The following is a 17,005-nucleotide window of genomic DNA, read 5'->3' as shown; positions in this document are numbered from 1 at the left end:
TTTATGTAAGAGCTTGCGATGCCAGTCTTGGTTGAGGTGCATTGATGCTGTTACCTCGGTTGGTATTGAAATGCCTATGGAATATGACTTGGAGGAAATGAAGAACCCAAACAATACTGTGTTACCCTTAGTATGCAGCATAGACTCTGGTGCCATTCTACATACAAGTTCTCCACAATTCTTCTATGATACAGAAAATATAGACATTTGTGATTGAGAAAATTCTGATCATTTGGGAATGTTAGCCACCTTGAGTGCCTAGAAGAAGAAAGGTAGAATATAAGCTGAAATGATACAAATAATAACAAGTCAATGACACCTCAGGTCTCCCCCCCCCAATTGTTCCAGAGCCAAGTCCCCCCATTGTCCAGTTCTGCCCATTATTTCAGAGCCATAATCCTAAAAATGTCTATCTGTGCTTTTAAGGAATATTTATTCTATTTTGATTTATAAACACAATCACTTGTAAGCAGTTTTGGGAATAATGTTATCCTAGAAAATGGGATAGAGATAATTACAATTAATAAGTAATGTTTTAAATGATTCAATCACTGCATTAATCAGTAAACCAAACAAGATAAATTGACTTTTCAAGGCATCTCAATAATTCTCTTTTGAACTTCCCCAATGCCTTGCAACACTTATCAGAGGTTTCCCAGCACCTTATTAGTTCTGCAAAGATAAAGAAATAAATAAATTTAAAGGACAGCAGCTGTCCTGCCAGAGTTCAAGCGACAAAGAAAATAACTAAATAGCCAATTACCTCCCTTCGACCGATCAGATCCTACAGATTAGGCCTCCTCCGAACTCCATCCGCCAGCCAATGCCGACTGGCAAATCCTTGGGGGAGGGCCTTCTCTATGGCTGCTCCGGCCCTCTGGAACGATCTCCCCGTGGAGATCCGGACCCTCACTACCCTCCAGGCTTTCCGCAAAGCCACAAAGACCTCTTTGTTCCGGCAGGCCTGGGGCTGATGGACTTCCAGCCCCACTTGAATCGTTATGACTGTTGTTGTTTTTATTTTGTCTGTCTTTTGTCTTATTGTATCCCCCCCCCCTTCCACTGGTTGTTAGCCGCCCCGAGTCCCTTGGGAGTGGGGCGGCATACAAATTTAATAAACATAAACATAAACTTAATCTAATACCTTCCATTACTGTATACTCTATTACGGTATATTAAAATGGAAAAATAACCCTCTTCTTAGTAGGAACAAAAGAAGTAGCTGTATATTTCCACTGGTCTATCTAATTCAGCAATGTTTATATTCACTGGCAACAGCTTTCCAGAATAGGGTAGACCAGGGTTTGGTCCAAGATCTCACTGCATGCAGTAAAAGTACTACTCAAATGAACCTCAGCTCTCCTCTATAAATCTTATTACAATAACGTTGTCAAAGGAGTGGTTACAAAGTAATACACGTTTTAAACAAACCCAAACATAAAAGAGGAATGAAACAAACCTCAGAAGCTTATTAAGTATGGATTTGTTTATTTTTTTAAAAAAACCTTATTTTTTGTTATTTGGAATTATTGTGTGAAAAGCTCCATGTAAGAGCCATGTAATAATTCAAAGTATATACCGGTACCTATCTATTGAGTGATGTAACTGGATTCAAATCACATCTATTTGGATTTTACCGCAAAATTGATTACAATGTAAATGCATGCAAATATGGGCCTAAGTATGCTTTATTTATGGGATGTAGCTGTCCATCTTGTCTACTGGGGAGGTGAGGTGAGGAAGACCTGTTTCATAGGCAGATGCAAGATATAATCATAGGCAGGATATGCCGTGCATCACTTTCAAAGGTTAAAAAGGAATCATTACAGCCAACCAACACAATTATCTCTGCCAAGGAAGGCAGAATCAGAAATGAAGTTAAACATCTTAAATGTCACTAGCTTCTTTAAAATGATTCACGTATATTGCATTTCAACATATGTTGACACCATTTATTTCTTCAACTAATTTTAACACATTGGTCTAGCGCTGAACACGCAGCTTAGAAATATCTGATTTATCGTTTGGTTGTTTTTTTTTTCAAAAAATCAGAAAGCTACTGTCAGGGAACCCTAATTATAATTTATTTCAGACCTGAAAACACAGTCATTGTTTCTCTTTCAAGACCTGGAATTGGTAGCCATGTTATGAATTTTAATAGACAATTGTGGTAGTATCCTTCATTTTGCTTCCTATTAAGAACAATTTTAACAACTCTCATGATTTCTTCAAAACCAAATTATTATATTTGCTTTGCTCGCTGCTTCTTTTTGCTAACGTTGGTGAGCATGTGCTAAATATTAATTCATATACTATAGATGTATAACTTTTTTAAGAATACACCAACAAATATAACAGATCAAAATGTTATATAATTCAGTTTTTACATCTTGGTGAGCTAGGATTGTTTGTAATTCTTTGCTGAATAGAGAGCAGCCCTAGATTTCACTCTGCACAACCCATAAAGCAGCTGTATTGCCTTATATCTATATTGTCACACATCACAGAACCATTAAGAACCTGTACACTGAATTGCCAGACTGTTTTCTATCAACTCCCTGGTCAGATTGACAGTTTTAGCAAGGTGGCTGCAACATATGACTTCAGCCATGTGATGGTTAGAGACCTCTCAACAAAGCAATGTTTTCTTTGACTTCCGTGAAGTGCTTTGTTCATCATTATCTGTTCTGCAGTTGATTTCTAAAGACTGAGATATAAAACTGAAGCAGCAAGTCATTTTGTAAAAAGGAAAACTCCTGCAAGCCTCAGCTTCTTAGTGCTTCGTGTGAAATGAGAACATGAGCAGATAAACCTAAGCAAATACATTTATTGTTTCACACTCAGTTCTGCCGTACCTGCAAAAGCAAACTGAAAGCATTTTTTTTAAGGTTTGTGGACTATCACCTCCCCAAAATAGTGATTTTTTTTTGCCGTCTGGACACTTGAACTCTAGGAAGTATTACTACATGGCTCATTTAGGTTTTTTTTCTTCTTTTGCCTCTTTGACATTTTTTTCTTGTATCCAAAAGGAGATTTTGGTCCCAAGGAATAGAGAGCTTAGACTTTATAATCAATTCATTTAAAAATAACAGTTACCTAGTTATGGGATTGGGGAAAGCCTTTGCTTCAGACCTTGCCAAAGTCATTCTCTGTTTAAGAGAACAAAATAACCCACATTTATTTCACAAGTCTGAATTTTTAGTTGCAGCTTCATGAGAATCTATATTAATAATCCCTGACCCAGAACCCATGTATGACCTCACCCAGCATCATCTGTTTTCTTGTAAATGCTCAGTCTTTCTCTGCTCATATCATCATCATCCTCTTCCCAAGTCCCCTTGAAGCACTCAATAGGTGGATAAAAATGCCAAATCCAGTCTAAATCATATGCTGTGTAATATTATAATGTTATAAGTCACTCTTGGCATGGTTTAAAACAAAATATTACTAATGCTACCAATCAAAAGATGTGATCCTGCCTGTCTGTATTTTCCCTTTATTGAATTTTGTGCGTGGTAAGAACAAAAGATGAAAGAAGCAGTAAAAAAAAGGAGGTTCTAGATAGAAGATATTGCTGTCTGGAGTATACACCCAAGAGAAATAGGCAATGCATGACAAAAATCATCATATTTTACTAGTCTTGGCCTCAATTCCCACATTTATAAAATAGGAATAGAGTTGACCTGGTAAAGGATTCTTAAATATGATAAAATGTTTGTACATCACCTGCGCATGCACACAATTAATCACACCAATAATGACTTCTAGAAGATTCTAACAAATATATTTTAGTTCAGGAGTTTGCGCATCCTCTGAAGAATGAGGTTTATTCTGCTACCTTAAGAAAATTCTGAAAGGTCAAGAAATCAAAATTTGTGCACTCACAACAGCTCAAATGTTTGCTGACTTTCATCTGAACTCAAAATATACTCTCCAAATAAGAGTTCAATAAAATGCATTTAGCCAAGTGCTGGAAATAGTCCCAAGAAAAATAGTTCTCAAAAATTGGGGCCAAAATTGCACTTACTCAATTTTTTTACCACTGAATTTATCTCTGGCCTTTAATACATTTTGAACAGATATACACAGATAATACAAAGAATTACTTTTAAAAATGGAGAGGAATTACATCACAGGCTTATCTACTACCCAATTCTTATAGCAGTCTTCGAGAACTTTATTTTTTACAGCATACAGCCACTGTTAATTGCTTTATATTAAATATTATATTTTATTACATCCAATTTTATTTGTGTTCTTCTCTACACCCCACACTACCAGAGTTTGTCCTTCCCTATCCTTAACACTGTACATTGAAGCTCACCCAAAACTATCGTCATTTCTGCCAAATGCAAAATAAAACACCCCACACCATGATCTAATCTGTATTCAGCCTCTTTCCCCGTCTGATCAATAGAGTGCAAACACTCTCCTCCAATCAGTGTCTCTCACTCTGTAATAGCAGTTGTGATGGACAAAAGCCATTCCATCCCTGCCCTCAGAAAAATGGAATAAAGTAACTGTTAATACCCCCTCCTCTTATTGATATTTTTCAGTGCATTTACTTATACGTATCTGTCCAGTTGTCTGCAAAAAAATAAAAATCTAACAGACTATTTGGACAGCATGAAGGAAGATCAATTGTAAATATGAAATATTTCAAAGGCTTCCCAATTGCCTTGTCACCAATCCTCTATTAAACTCAGCATCGCCATGAATTGTGAAAGTGAAATGCAACCAGTCCCCCTCCCCCCCATTTGTCTTGACTATTGTTGCATCTTGCTGTGGTAGAGGAGATAAGTTTTAAACATTTTGTACAGGAAGAGAAGCTCTGGGAACTGTACGCTGGACCTCTCTATGTAGAATTTCCCTTCAGATTGGCATTTCTAACAAATTGAAAACAATTATATGAAAATGAACAAAGAAATATTGTTGAGGCTGTCGGATTTGAAAGGGATCCCAAGATGGTGCAAAGCAGTACTGTGGAACTGTCCATAGTTATGCTGTGTAATCCTTGCAAATATCACCTAGAACACGTTGTGCCCGCCTGTTGAAAATGTTACTTTGTCTCTATGAGATTCTCGCACTTTCTCTACTCCATGCACAGTGGATATAGAAACAACTGAGGGATGTGAGGATCTATGCTGATCTCCCAGTTCGTTTGTTATTTTCTACCCAAAGCCAGGTTAATAAACAAATGAGGCATACAAACTCAAGTCTTTTTAGTGAGGTCACCCTATGTGAAATCTCTGGGGCAAATGGACCTGAAAGAATCTCTGCTCAAAGCTCTTGCTCAGCCTGAATCAAGATCATCATTGATTGACTCCTCTAGATTCATATCTAAAGCCAGGGTTCATGTTCTATCAGTCAGTCCCAGCCTGCTGTGTGGTGTTCGATAAAGTTTGTCACCCCAATCCTGTTGCATCATGACTTCCTGAAAAGCTAAATAAACGTGTTGCCAGAGCCTAAGTTACAGTTCTTTCAAACACTCAGCCTGTCCATGCTGATGGCTGAAAACAAAGCAGATGAAGGATATCTCCAAATCGGAGAATCATATCTAAGAATTCTGAGGTTCCTGTTTTGGAACACTATGCATGGAGGGCACAAAACAGAGAAAAAATCTCCAGAACCTGGATTTTACCATCAGCACTTAAAAGAATTGAGCTGGGCTGCAATGGCAAAAAATATACATCTTAGTTCTGGGAAACAAAATGGGCAAATGTGATATCCTGATGATCAGAAGATGTTAGGTTTGGTTTGGGGGAACTTATTTATTTCTGGATACTTCATTTATCTGGCCATGGAGAGTCGTGTTATGAATATAAGTTTGTTAATGGCTGGGAGTCCTCACAAATTACAGTGGGTTAGAAGCTGAATGAATAGATGACCAAATGGCAACAAAACCTAACCATGAAGTAGAGAAATAGAATATTTAGCTAGATGTCTTTTGGGGTATTTAAGTCAGTGGCAGAGCTAAGGACCCTAAATCCTAGCTATCAAGATTCAGACTACACTGTCTTTTTCTGAAAGAAAGAAAGAAAGAAAGAAAGAATGAATAGGCACATCTCCCTTTTCACAAGGCAGATTTGAGACACCACATCTCTTATGTACTATGTCAAACAGCCACCTGCTTGAGCCCTCCGTCCAAGATAAGCCAGCGTGGTTGAGATACATCTGTCAAACAAAGGGGGTAAACCTCCATCTAGCTCAAAGCCACAAAAACAACCTGACCCTGCTATGCACTTCCTCCGGAGCACTCACCCAGTCCTCGAAGTGCCGACTCCCGTTCTGCAGCAAGTCCTCAAACTGGATGGTACAGTTAGCCACAAAATCGTCGTACCCGATGGGGGCATCGTGGAAAACGGCCATTTCAATCTTTCTGCCGTTGTTAACATCGGTGACAAATTCATCGTTCCAGGCAGGGCTGTTGGTTTTCTGCTTGGTGGAGGTCTGCCCGATCCTGAAATCGTCCACATTGAGGGCGATGTATGGGTCCAGTAGAAAGGTCTGTGGCCTGGGACCCACCGCATGCCGTAGCGACCAAGGGGTGGGTTTGAGATTCACCGCCTCGCAGATTTTGATTTTCAGCATGCCATTAAAAACCACCATGATTAGATGGCTTTCCTTTTCCTTGGGATTAAGCACGCTCCGGAGCCAGGAAGGTTTCTGGGAGATGTCTCAATAAATAAGAAGGCAGGTTTAAGTGAAGTGGGGGGTGGGTGGGTGCAGGGGGCTCCTTTCGGTGGCTTTGGCTAGTTTTCCCCCTTGCGACACCCACTGAATGCATACATGCATACATTCATGTGTGCACGCATGTGTATATATACACACACACGCATGCATGCATGCAAACACAGAGGCATATATTTCAGAGAGACTGGCCTCTCCGTGTGTTTTTTTTAAACGGAAAAACAAAAGGCGGGGGTGAGGGGGGCCGAAGGGAAGGGGAGAGGGATCGCGTTCCTGCTTGCAGAAATCCAAAATGCGATCGCAGCACATTCAAAAGAATCCTTGGGAGCGGGGTGGAATAGAGGGACGTCTCGAGAGCTATATATGTATATGCGTAGATATTATTATTATTATTATTTTCTTAAAAGAAAGACTTCCCCCCCGGCGTCGTCTTTCTCTCTTTAAAGAGCGTAATCCTTGAGCAGTCCTCCGCTGAAAGCAATCCGGCGCTCACGCTCTGCTGCTGACTTGCCTGTGCGCCGGCGGCGGCGGCAGGAACAACAGGGGAGGGGAGGGAGGGGAGAGGAGGGGAGGGGGGAAGGGGGTCGGAAAGAAAAGCAAACACCCAGGAACACCGAACCTAACGCGCGCAGCCCTGCCCACTTCGCAGCCTTTCCGACTGAAGGGGAGAGGGAGGGAGGGGGGGAATCACACAGTCCGAGGAACCTTACATCCGCCTCGGCTGCTGCGGGAGCTTCCTCGCCTTCTCCGCCTCCTCCTCCTCCTCCTCCAAGGCCAAGGATCCAGGGGATCGAAGCCAATGCATGAGGAGAAGCTGCTCCCGATCGACCTGCTCGGGAAAGGCGGGCGGCTCTTTTTTCTTTCTGTTATTTTCAGAGGATCATTTTTGTTTTAAAAAAAGGAAAAGAAAAAAAAAGATCTCACGCCGGCAAACGAGGTTCCCGCCCTTCCCTCCCCAACTCAAGGCCGCTGGTCTGGCTTGTGCCACGGGCTAGGCTTGCCTGATGCTGGGCGAGGAAGGCTCCCCCAGCTGGCCCTCTCGCTCGCTCTCTCGCTCGCTCGGTGTGTCTGTCTCCCCAATGCAGGAAATGCGCAAAAGACGTCAGTGTGTGGATCTGTGTGCGGATAGAAAGTTTTGCCTGTTGGGGGAGCAATACGCTGCAAAGGATCAGCGGCGAGAACCAACTACAAGCGACGCGGGAAGAGCCCTTCCCGGCCGCCGCTCCTCGGGGTCGTGACTTCTGGACAGAACAAGCCCCCCCCCCGCTCCCCGTCCTTGGTTGCCCCTTCTTCCCAGCTCAAGGGCTCCGGCTGGAGCGCTTCCTCCGGCGCCTCCTTCCAGCGCGCCCAAAGCTCTTCGGAGCGTTTGTGAGGGAAGAGGGGCTGGCCAGTTCACCACACTACTGTCCCTCTTCCGCCTCCTCCATTGCCGCCTCCCTCCCACTCCCCGTCCCGTCCCGCGCGAGGAGGCAATTTTAAAAGCGAAGCCTGCCGCGCTGCTGATTTTTGCGCCTCAGCTTTCCGCCCCGGGGTCGGAGCGGCGGCTTGCGAGCGCTTGAGCAGGCTAAGGCCGCCTCAGCGACACTGCGGGTCCCGAGCCATACACGACTCGGGACCTCCAAAGTCTCCTTCCCGGCGCCAACGGAGCCGGCTTCAAACGGGCTCCCTCCGGATGAGTTGGCTTTCAGCTCCCGGAGACTCTGCCCGCACAACTGGAGGCAACGGGGTTGGGGAAGGATGCACTAAACTAAAGCATCCCCGAGGCCGTTCGTTCGGTGGGTCGGAGCCGTCGTGGAGAACAGGCAGCCAACTCAGACAGCAAATGCTTGTTGTGGTGTCCCAGGATATATATCCTGTTGTCCAGTGCTCAGTCAGTTTCCACTGTTCCAAACAGTGGGTGGGTGTACAAGAAGTCCTCGTCTTACAACACTTTGTTTATTGACCCTTCAAAGGCACTGAAAAAGTGATTTTTCAGACTGTTGCTGCATCACGTGATCAAAATGCCAATGCTTGGCAACTGGTTCATATTTATGACAGTGACCATGTCCTGGGGTCACATGATCAGCTTTTGCAAACATCGACAACCAAAAAATCAGATTTACTTAACCGTGTTACTAACTTAACAACTGCAATGATTCCCTTGACAACTGTGGCAAGAAAGGTCGTAAAATGGGACGAAACTCACTTAACAAATGTCTCACTTAACAAGATAAAATTTTGGGCTCACTTGTGGTCGTAAGTCAAGGACTACCTGTATATAGTTATTTTAGACTTTACACATAATGGTCCAGGAGATAAAGGAAGTCATTTTCTTGCTGGGAGATTCACCCAATGAGCCTGGGCAATTTTCCGGCAGGTAGGGGGCAAGACTGACAGTACTAATAGTCTAAAATGAAACTAAATACCAAAATGATATCAGCAGTCTTTCCAAAGGCACACTTTCTCTTACGATACTACACGAGAATGGAATGTTTTTAAATAAAAAACATGTAAAATTATTAAAAAATAATTTTAAAACAATAAGCATTCTTTGCTTGACTGTGTTTTGTACAATATATACTTATAGTAAGTAAGGATAATGGGTCTGGCCTCAATGGCTAGATTTCTAGCCTTTTTATATGAATTTTCCTGATACATTATATAAAAGTACCTTGGGAAAAGATAAGTTCTTTATGCCAGCATTTTCCTTCACAAGTGCTTATTGCCGTGATGGCGAATCTATGGCAAACGTTTCAACCAATTTCATTGTATTTAAGTACAATGACAATAAAGATTATACTTATATGTGCCAGAGATGGCACACAGAGCCCTTTCTGTGGGCACATACACCATCGCCATCTGCTCTTCTGGTTTCTAGTGCATATGCACACCAGCCAGTTGATCTTCGCAGGCACTGGAGCACCAGAAAATACCTGAAAACAGCCCCCAAAATGCCCCCTAAAAAGGCTGTTTTTCAGACCATTTTTCAGCCTGAAAAACAGCCCGAAAAATGGCCTGAAAAATGACCCAAAAAACAGCCAAAAAACCAGATAAAAAAACAGGCATGCATGCACCGGCTAGGTGGTCTTTGGGTTTCCAGCACTCTGGCATTTGTACATGCACACATGTTCTCCTTTGGGCAGTCAGTGCCGAAAAGATTTGCCATCACTGGCTTATTGTATTCATTTTCTTCATATATGCATCCACACTGTCTCATTTCTCATGACTCGGTGCAGTTTTCATAGTCCAAGTAAAACAATGGACATAAAAATGACAATGTAAAAGATGTATGCTGCTAAAAACTGGGCTGCAGAATGCTAAGGAAAATAAGATAACGGGTTGGGATTTCGATGCTCCAGACGTGTCTCCCAGCTACTTGATTATTAGAATGGGCCGAGCTTTGGCTTGACTGTCACTAAAATAATTTCCTGAGCTGCCCCCCCCCACCAGTGCCTGGGAAGTAGACAGGAAACCAAAGGAAAACTTAGCTCCTCATCTGGATCCAAGACAAGATTGTGAACCATTCTCTCCTGGGAGAGATGTTGAAGGGAGAAGAAGACAATGCTAGCCCATGAAACAATTCAACAGGATGAGCTGGAGTTTCCATTATGTTTTTTCCCCTATGTTCAGCTGTGATACTGGTGAGGAAGCATTGTTCCAGTCAGAAGATACTTAGACATTGTAATAAAATATTACTTTCATGCCACATTATTTTAATTGATTGATCAGATACATTCAGAGGTTTTTAACTTCTTTCTCTTCCTTTCCTGTGGATGTTCCTGTGGAAAACTGTTAGGCATCACAGCAGATCGCAAAACAAATTTTAAAAAAGCAAAACAAAAGCTTTTTAATGTATTTCAGTAGCATTTACTCCCTCGGTGCCAGAGTAATTGTTAAAACCAATATCTTGAATGGAAATGACTAATTCCAGGCAAGGCCACTGAAAAGAGCCCCTTTAACTGAGACATTTTCTGCCAAACTCCTGATGAATAGAAAACTTGCATTATGAGCAGACAGAAAAAAATGATTCCACAGGGGGGGGGGTGGGAGAGAGAGAGAGAGAGAGAGAGAGGGAGGGAGGGAGGGAGAGGGAGAGAGAGTGCTAGAGCTATTAAAGATGAAAAAATGGTCGACTGAACTGGCATCCTATTATGAAAATCAATCCTTTAGGCAGTGGTTTTGTTTGTCCTTTTGACATTCCAGCATTACATTATGAAAATTTGGCCTCTCTTCTGAATTATCCAGCCTCACACATTACCAGAAAAATAAAACAAAACCAAATAAAACATTCCCAATATTCCCAGCATTGTTTCTATGAACAACCCATGAGAATCTTTGATTAAATTATATTTGTTTTAAAATGTAATGATGTAATTTAAAAAAATCATTTAATACACACAGTGTATTAAAGACATAGTGAACAGTAAAAACCATTTTAGAAGTACAGTACTTCATGCTGTTTTACAATGTGGGTAAATACTTACTGTGTGATAGAGGTATTGTTATATTTACCAACCTTCCCCACAGTGGTATTTGCATGTATTAGATGGGATTAGATGGGACTTTAGAAATTTCTGTCATTTTCAATTATCTGAGCCCCTGACTGATAGTTTCTATTTATGAGAACTGAAGGCCAACTCAAGTTGAGGTACTAGGCTGGGGAAATAATATCCCATTATAGTAGATTGGTGCCAATTTTTGACAATTACTGTGTAACTAAAATGTAACTGCCGAGAAGGAAACAATATTATCATTCTCTGGAATACCCAAGAAAATAGAAACAAAATCTTTAGGCTAAGTGGGAGTAGCATCTACTACAATGTGTTTCCTTTTGAGGTGGAGAACAGCAGGCGAGAGAATAACAATGTAAGGAATAATAGGCATTGTTGGTTTGAACATTAAATGAAAGCACCCAAAGTATAAGATTTTGTTGCAGGTCCCATTGGGCTAAAGAAAGAACATATGCCTTGTTTCTAATTATTGTATTTACCCACATGACATGCATATTTGATAAATGCATGAGAGTCACAATTTTCCTTTCTAGAGCCAGTTTTATATTTCTAATGGCATAATGTTCTCTGCTGCAAGTCATACTATTGAAACATGCCAATCAGTGTTTTAGATACTAATCAATCTACACCAGGGTGTCAAACTGGCAGCGGGCTGGATACGCCATACACAGGCCATGCCCACCCCAGCTCTGTGAAGGGGGAAAATGTGATAAATCACATGACAGCAATGTGACATCACGAGTTGGACACCCATGATCTACACTGATAATCTCTTAAATATGCTCCTGTTAGAAGATAATATTTGCAGCTCAGTGTTGAATTGTGGTATCCTTGGTGCTTGCTAGGCTTAGTGGTTTTCTTGCAGACATTTCATTACCAAACGAGGTAACATCATCAGTGCTAGTAGGGAATAAAGTTCACTCTCATTTTATATACTTACCTTGTTAGCGTTGGTGGGAGTGGACTTGATGCTTTTTTGATTAGGGTATTCCTTATTGTGAACTTGCTTGTCTAAGTTGCTAGTTCCTTGATTGGGTATTGTTTACTTCTTGATTATTGCTTTAATGTTAATCTAGGATGCTCACAGTTTCCCAGCTGAAACCATAGTTAATTCTGTCCAAGTTTTGTGAATTTAAGGAATTATCATCATGCTTTCAGCTAGTTAGTGTTCATAGACGCTAGACTTCTGCTGTAACTTCTCCCTGTTTGTCCTACATAGTGGCTCTTGCAGTCCTTACAATGTACATATGTGGTGAGGTGGGTGGCAAAGAAATTTAATAAATAATCAAAATAAAGTTTTAGATTTTTTTCTGTTTTTTCTTCTGGAGCTCTTCCTCCTCAACTGGTAATCAAGACCTGGATGTGCAGGGGTAACAAAAGCTTTACCTAATTTCTGTGTAGTAAACAACAAGACCATAAAAAAACAATTTTAGTCCAAGGACTATATTTTGGTGGTGCCTTGTCTAGACATGCTTCAACTTCAGTTCTTAAAACTTTTGTTAAAAATTACTGAGTTAGACAAAAGAATATACTAGGGGTGTCAGGCCAGATATGTCATGCGCTGGCCATGCCTGCACCTGGTTTAGCAGAGAGGGTTTGGCACTCCTGGAATAAACAGTTGAATTTAGGAAAGGTGACTTCACACATCCATTCACCATGGAGGCAAGTAAATGAAATTTACTCTGTGACTCTTTTATTTCTTGGAGAAAATAATGCTATTTCTTTTTACCTTTAATACAGAAATTTGCAAACTCAATTAAATCATAACAGGTTTGCAGGAATTCAAGTAGGAACAGGCAGCTGTATTTAAACTGTAATTTAGAGAGATTGGCTTCTATTTCTTGTATTTTCACATTTAATGCTTGGCTTGCAATTTTCTATATCTTCTGTAAAACCAAAACAGAGGGCTACAGTAGAGGCAGAGCTACCTTGTGCCAGCCCCTGACCTTTGCATGGCATGAAAATCCAAACTGACTGTGTGTGGAGAAACAGCATCCCTTAGTGGAGGAAGTATGCAAATATCCAACCTCCCTCCAATGTTGTGGACATTTTCCTTATGTGTGGCCTGCGGACATGATCATACTTAATGCCTCCCAATTACCGTATATACTCGAGTATAGGCCGACCCGAATATAAGCCGAGGCACCTAATTTTACCACAAAAAACTGGAAAAGTTATTGACTCGAGTATAAGCCTAGGGTGGGAAATGCAGCAGCTACCGGTAAATTTCAAAAATAAAAATAGATACCAATAATGTTTTTGAATATTTATTTCAAAGAAAAACAGTAAACTAGCGGTGTATTCAATGAAATACTTCACTCACCTCATGATGCTGATGTCCCGCTGTGATGATGATGTCCCGCCTCCTATGACACACGGCACAGTGATTCCTATCATTGGATCACTGTACCAGAGGTGGTGGGACATCGCTATGTGGCTGCTTGCCATAACAAGGAGGAGGTGGGACATCGTTGCAGAGCGGCAGGAGGGGGAGGAAGGGGAATCGTAAGACAGCCCTGCATTACATTAGAACGTGAGGAGGGGGGATGGTGCGGTGCGCGCTGCGCGGCAAACTGACACAGAGGGAGGGGAAACTCACAGGGGCACTGGGCCATTCACGAGTGTCACCCAGCGGCATGGCCCCGCCCCTTTTTCTCCTCCATTTCGGGCAAATTTTTCACTGACTCGAGTATAAGCCGAGGCGGCTTTTTTCAGCCCAAAAAGTGGGCTGAAAAACTAGGCTTATACTCGAGTATATACAGTACTGATCGCAAGTGATTCTTCAAACACACCCACAAAAGTCTTTCATTAAATTATCTTTCTACCAAAGTGAATAAGGTTATGCATACATAATCCCCCCAAATTTTTTCAACCCCCCAGTAAAATCTGAAGTATTAAAAGCAATTTCAAAGACAAAGTTTAAAAGATGTGTCACAATGGTTTTTTTTTTCTCTAAAGGACTAGAAAATGCAGAGAAGTCAAAATTGTAAGTAGAATAAATTTTGCAGTTTTCAAGGGAACACAAACTGGCAACTGAGCTTTTTGCAAATCTTTCTGATGTCTCCACTGCCATTGACAAGGCGATTAATAAATTGTTTCGTAGGAAATGTCACTGCAAATAAGACTCGGCTCCTAACTATGAGAACTGACTCCCTACTTGCAGGTAGAGTCTCAATCTATACTGAGCCTCTCCTTTGCAGAAAAGACACAGAATGTGCATGAACCATTTCATGACTAACATGGAAAGTTCACCCAGAAAATGCTGACAATCAGCTCAAAACAAATGAGATATAGGTAATGCTTAAAGTAAAGGTAAAGGTTCCCTTTGCACATATCTGCTAGTTGTTTCTGACTCTAGGGGGTGGTGCTCATTTCCGTTTCAAAGCCAAAGAGCCAGCGCTGTCCGAAAATGTCTCTGTGATAATGTGGCCGGCATGACTAAACACCAAAGGCGCACGGAACACTGTTACCTTCCCACCAAAGGTGGTTCCTATTTTTCTACTTGCATTTTTACGTCCTTTAGAACTGCTAGGTTGGCAGAAGCTGGGATGAGTAATGGAAGCTCACTCAGTTATGTGGCCCTAGGGATTCGAACCACCAAACTGCTAACCTTTCTGATTGAAAAGCTCAGCGTCTTAGCCATGACCTATCGCATCATTCATATATGTATGTGTGTGTGTGTGTGTGTATGTATGTATGTATGTATGTATGTATGTATATGTATATGTATATGTATATCTATATGTATATCTGTATGTATGTATGTATATGTATATCTATATGTATATGTATATCTATATGTATATGTATATCTATATCTATCTATCTATCTATCTATCTATCTATCTATCTATCTATCTATCTATCATCTATCTATCTATCTATCTATCTATCTATCTATCTATCTACACAGACACAGACACAGACACACACACAGACACACACACAGACACACACACACACACACAAATTTAAATCCTAACCCTAACCTCTATAGATACTTTGAAAAATTCCCACTTATATTCAATCACCCTCATCCTAAACCATTCATAGCCTTGAAAATCATCAACAGCTTTGAATTGCTCCTGGAAAGCAACTGAAAGGCAGAACAAGCAGTTCTCTTAACAATTCTGCTGTAGTCTGGACATCTAAAAATCAATTGCATGCAGAATGAACTTCAAAAATCAAGTTGATATAATTAACACATATCACTTTAGCCAGAATTGCATTCACTCTTGTGAAATAAGGCCTCTGTTGCCATCTTGAGTGCACTACATTAATTCCAGTACAAGTGTTTATTGATTGGAAATACATAACACTACTGTATTCTACATTTAATAACTCACATAAACTTGCTGGCTCAAACTCAATTCCAACAAGGAATTAAACTGGTTTTGCATAATATTAAAACTGATTTTTACTGCAAAGCACTGCCGGAAGTTGATGACGCACATAGCTATTTTGGAGGTGTACACAAGCCTTTCGTAATACATTTTAACAAAACATAAAAATAGCTATACCATTTACATTTACAACTTAGGTTATTTATATCCACACCCCGCATTTGCATACTTACAGAAAGATCATGAATATATTTTTGTTCAAATATTATATTAAGATAATTTTACAGTTGTTCCTACAACTTTAAATTTGCCTACTGGTAAAACTTTACAGCAGATGCTTTATTTTCATAAATCTATAGTTATGCATTGATATTTGTTCACAGCAATGACAATAATAAAATATTTTTAGATTACTTGTTAAGAACACAAGTAGAGAATCCAATTAAAAAAAATCTTGGCAATCCTGTCAGTGGTCTCCATATGATCAATTGCTGAGTTCGGCCGAACCAGTAGTAGTGGGGGCGGGAAGCTCCATCCACCCATGCGCAGAAGCATTGTGCGTGAATGGGATCACATCTGAACTGGTAGTAAAGAAACCCACCACTGACTCCAATACAACTGATACTTATGTCTTAAGGCCTTTCTCTAATTCCAATAGGCATTTTGCAAACTTGATTTCACAATATGAAGTCCATGGCCTTCTTCCATGGCCTTCATCCAGAGGTGGGTTCCTATAGGTTTGGCCTGCTTCTGCTGAACCTGTGGTGACCTGAGTTGCTGGAACCAGCAGTGACCCAGGCCTGCCATGCCCATGAACAGGTTCTTTTACTGGACCACCATCTTGATTTTCGGTTCTGTGCATGCCCAGAACAATTGTAATTGCACAAGTGGCAATGGTGAACTGAGGATTAGGCTCTTTCCATCAAAGGATCATATGGTTTATGTCACTTAGGACATGGTAAAGAAAGAACACTTAATGTTTTTATATTTAGGAAGGATGTAGGAAGAACAATACTTGGCTACCATTCAATCAATGACCAAATATCAATTAATTTTTTTCAACAACCACATGATGATTATCTATGTATGTATCCCAGTTCATGAACAAGAAGAGGCTAGTGAGTTTTATGATCAAGTTCAATTTAAAATTAACAGAACATGAAAATAAGGTTGGCTGATTTTGATGAGAGATTGGAAAGCCAAAGTTGGAAATACTAAAGAGGAATGTGTAGTTACATTGTATGGCTTAGGAAGCAAAAATGAAGCAGAACAAATTACTAATTTCTGCCATTCCAATAATTTCTTCATAGCTACCATTGTCTTTAAGCAACAGAACAATGCTGATACACATGTATATCACCAGAAGGAATTTATGGAAACCAAATTGGCTAGTTAGTAAATGAGCTCAATTATAGCATCAAAGACATGGCCAGTGCTGACTGTAAACATATCACAGACTTCTCATGTATAAGTTCCAAGTTA

The 17,005-nt window shown here is 40.7% G+C and overlaps 1 protein-coding gene across 2 annotated transcripts in view; it reads right to left on the bottom strand.

Annotated features, from left to right (window-relative positions):
* PRKCE (protein kinase C epsilon) overlaps positions 1-7,907 on the bottom strand; it is a 308,889-nt gene extending 300,982 nt beyond the window's left edge. For both annotated transcript variants that reach the window (XM_032216245.1, XM_032216246.1), the window contains exon 1: positions 6,262-7,907. In XM_032216245.1, the coding sequence (XP_032072136.1) occupies positions 6,262-6,609 (348 nt within the window). In that variant the 5' untranslated portion in view covers positions 6,610-7,907. The remainder of the gene's footprint in view (positions 1-6,261) is intronic.
* Positions 7,908-17,005: the final 9,098 nt, after the last annotated feature.

The sequence above is a fragment of the Thamnophis elegans genome, chromosome 4, assembly GCF_009769535.1.
Source record: "Thamnophis elegans isolate rThaEle1 chromosome 4, rThaEle1.pri, whole genome shotgun sequence".
Taxonomy (NCBI): Eukaryota; Metazoa; Chordata; class Lepidosauria; order Squamata; family Colubridae; genus Thamnophis; species Thamnophis elegans.
The sequence above is the reverse complement of the archived record's forward strand: the minus strand, read 5'-3'. Positions and strand labels throughout refer to the sequence as shown.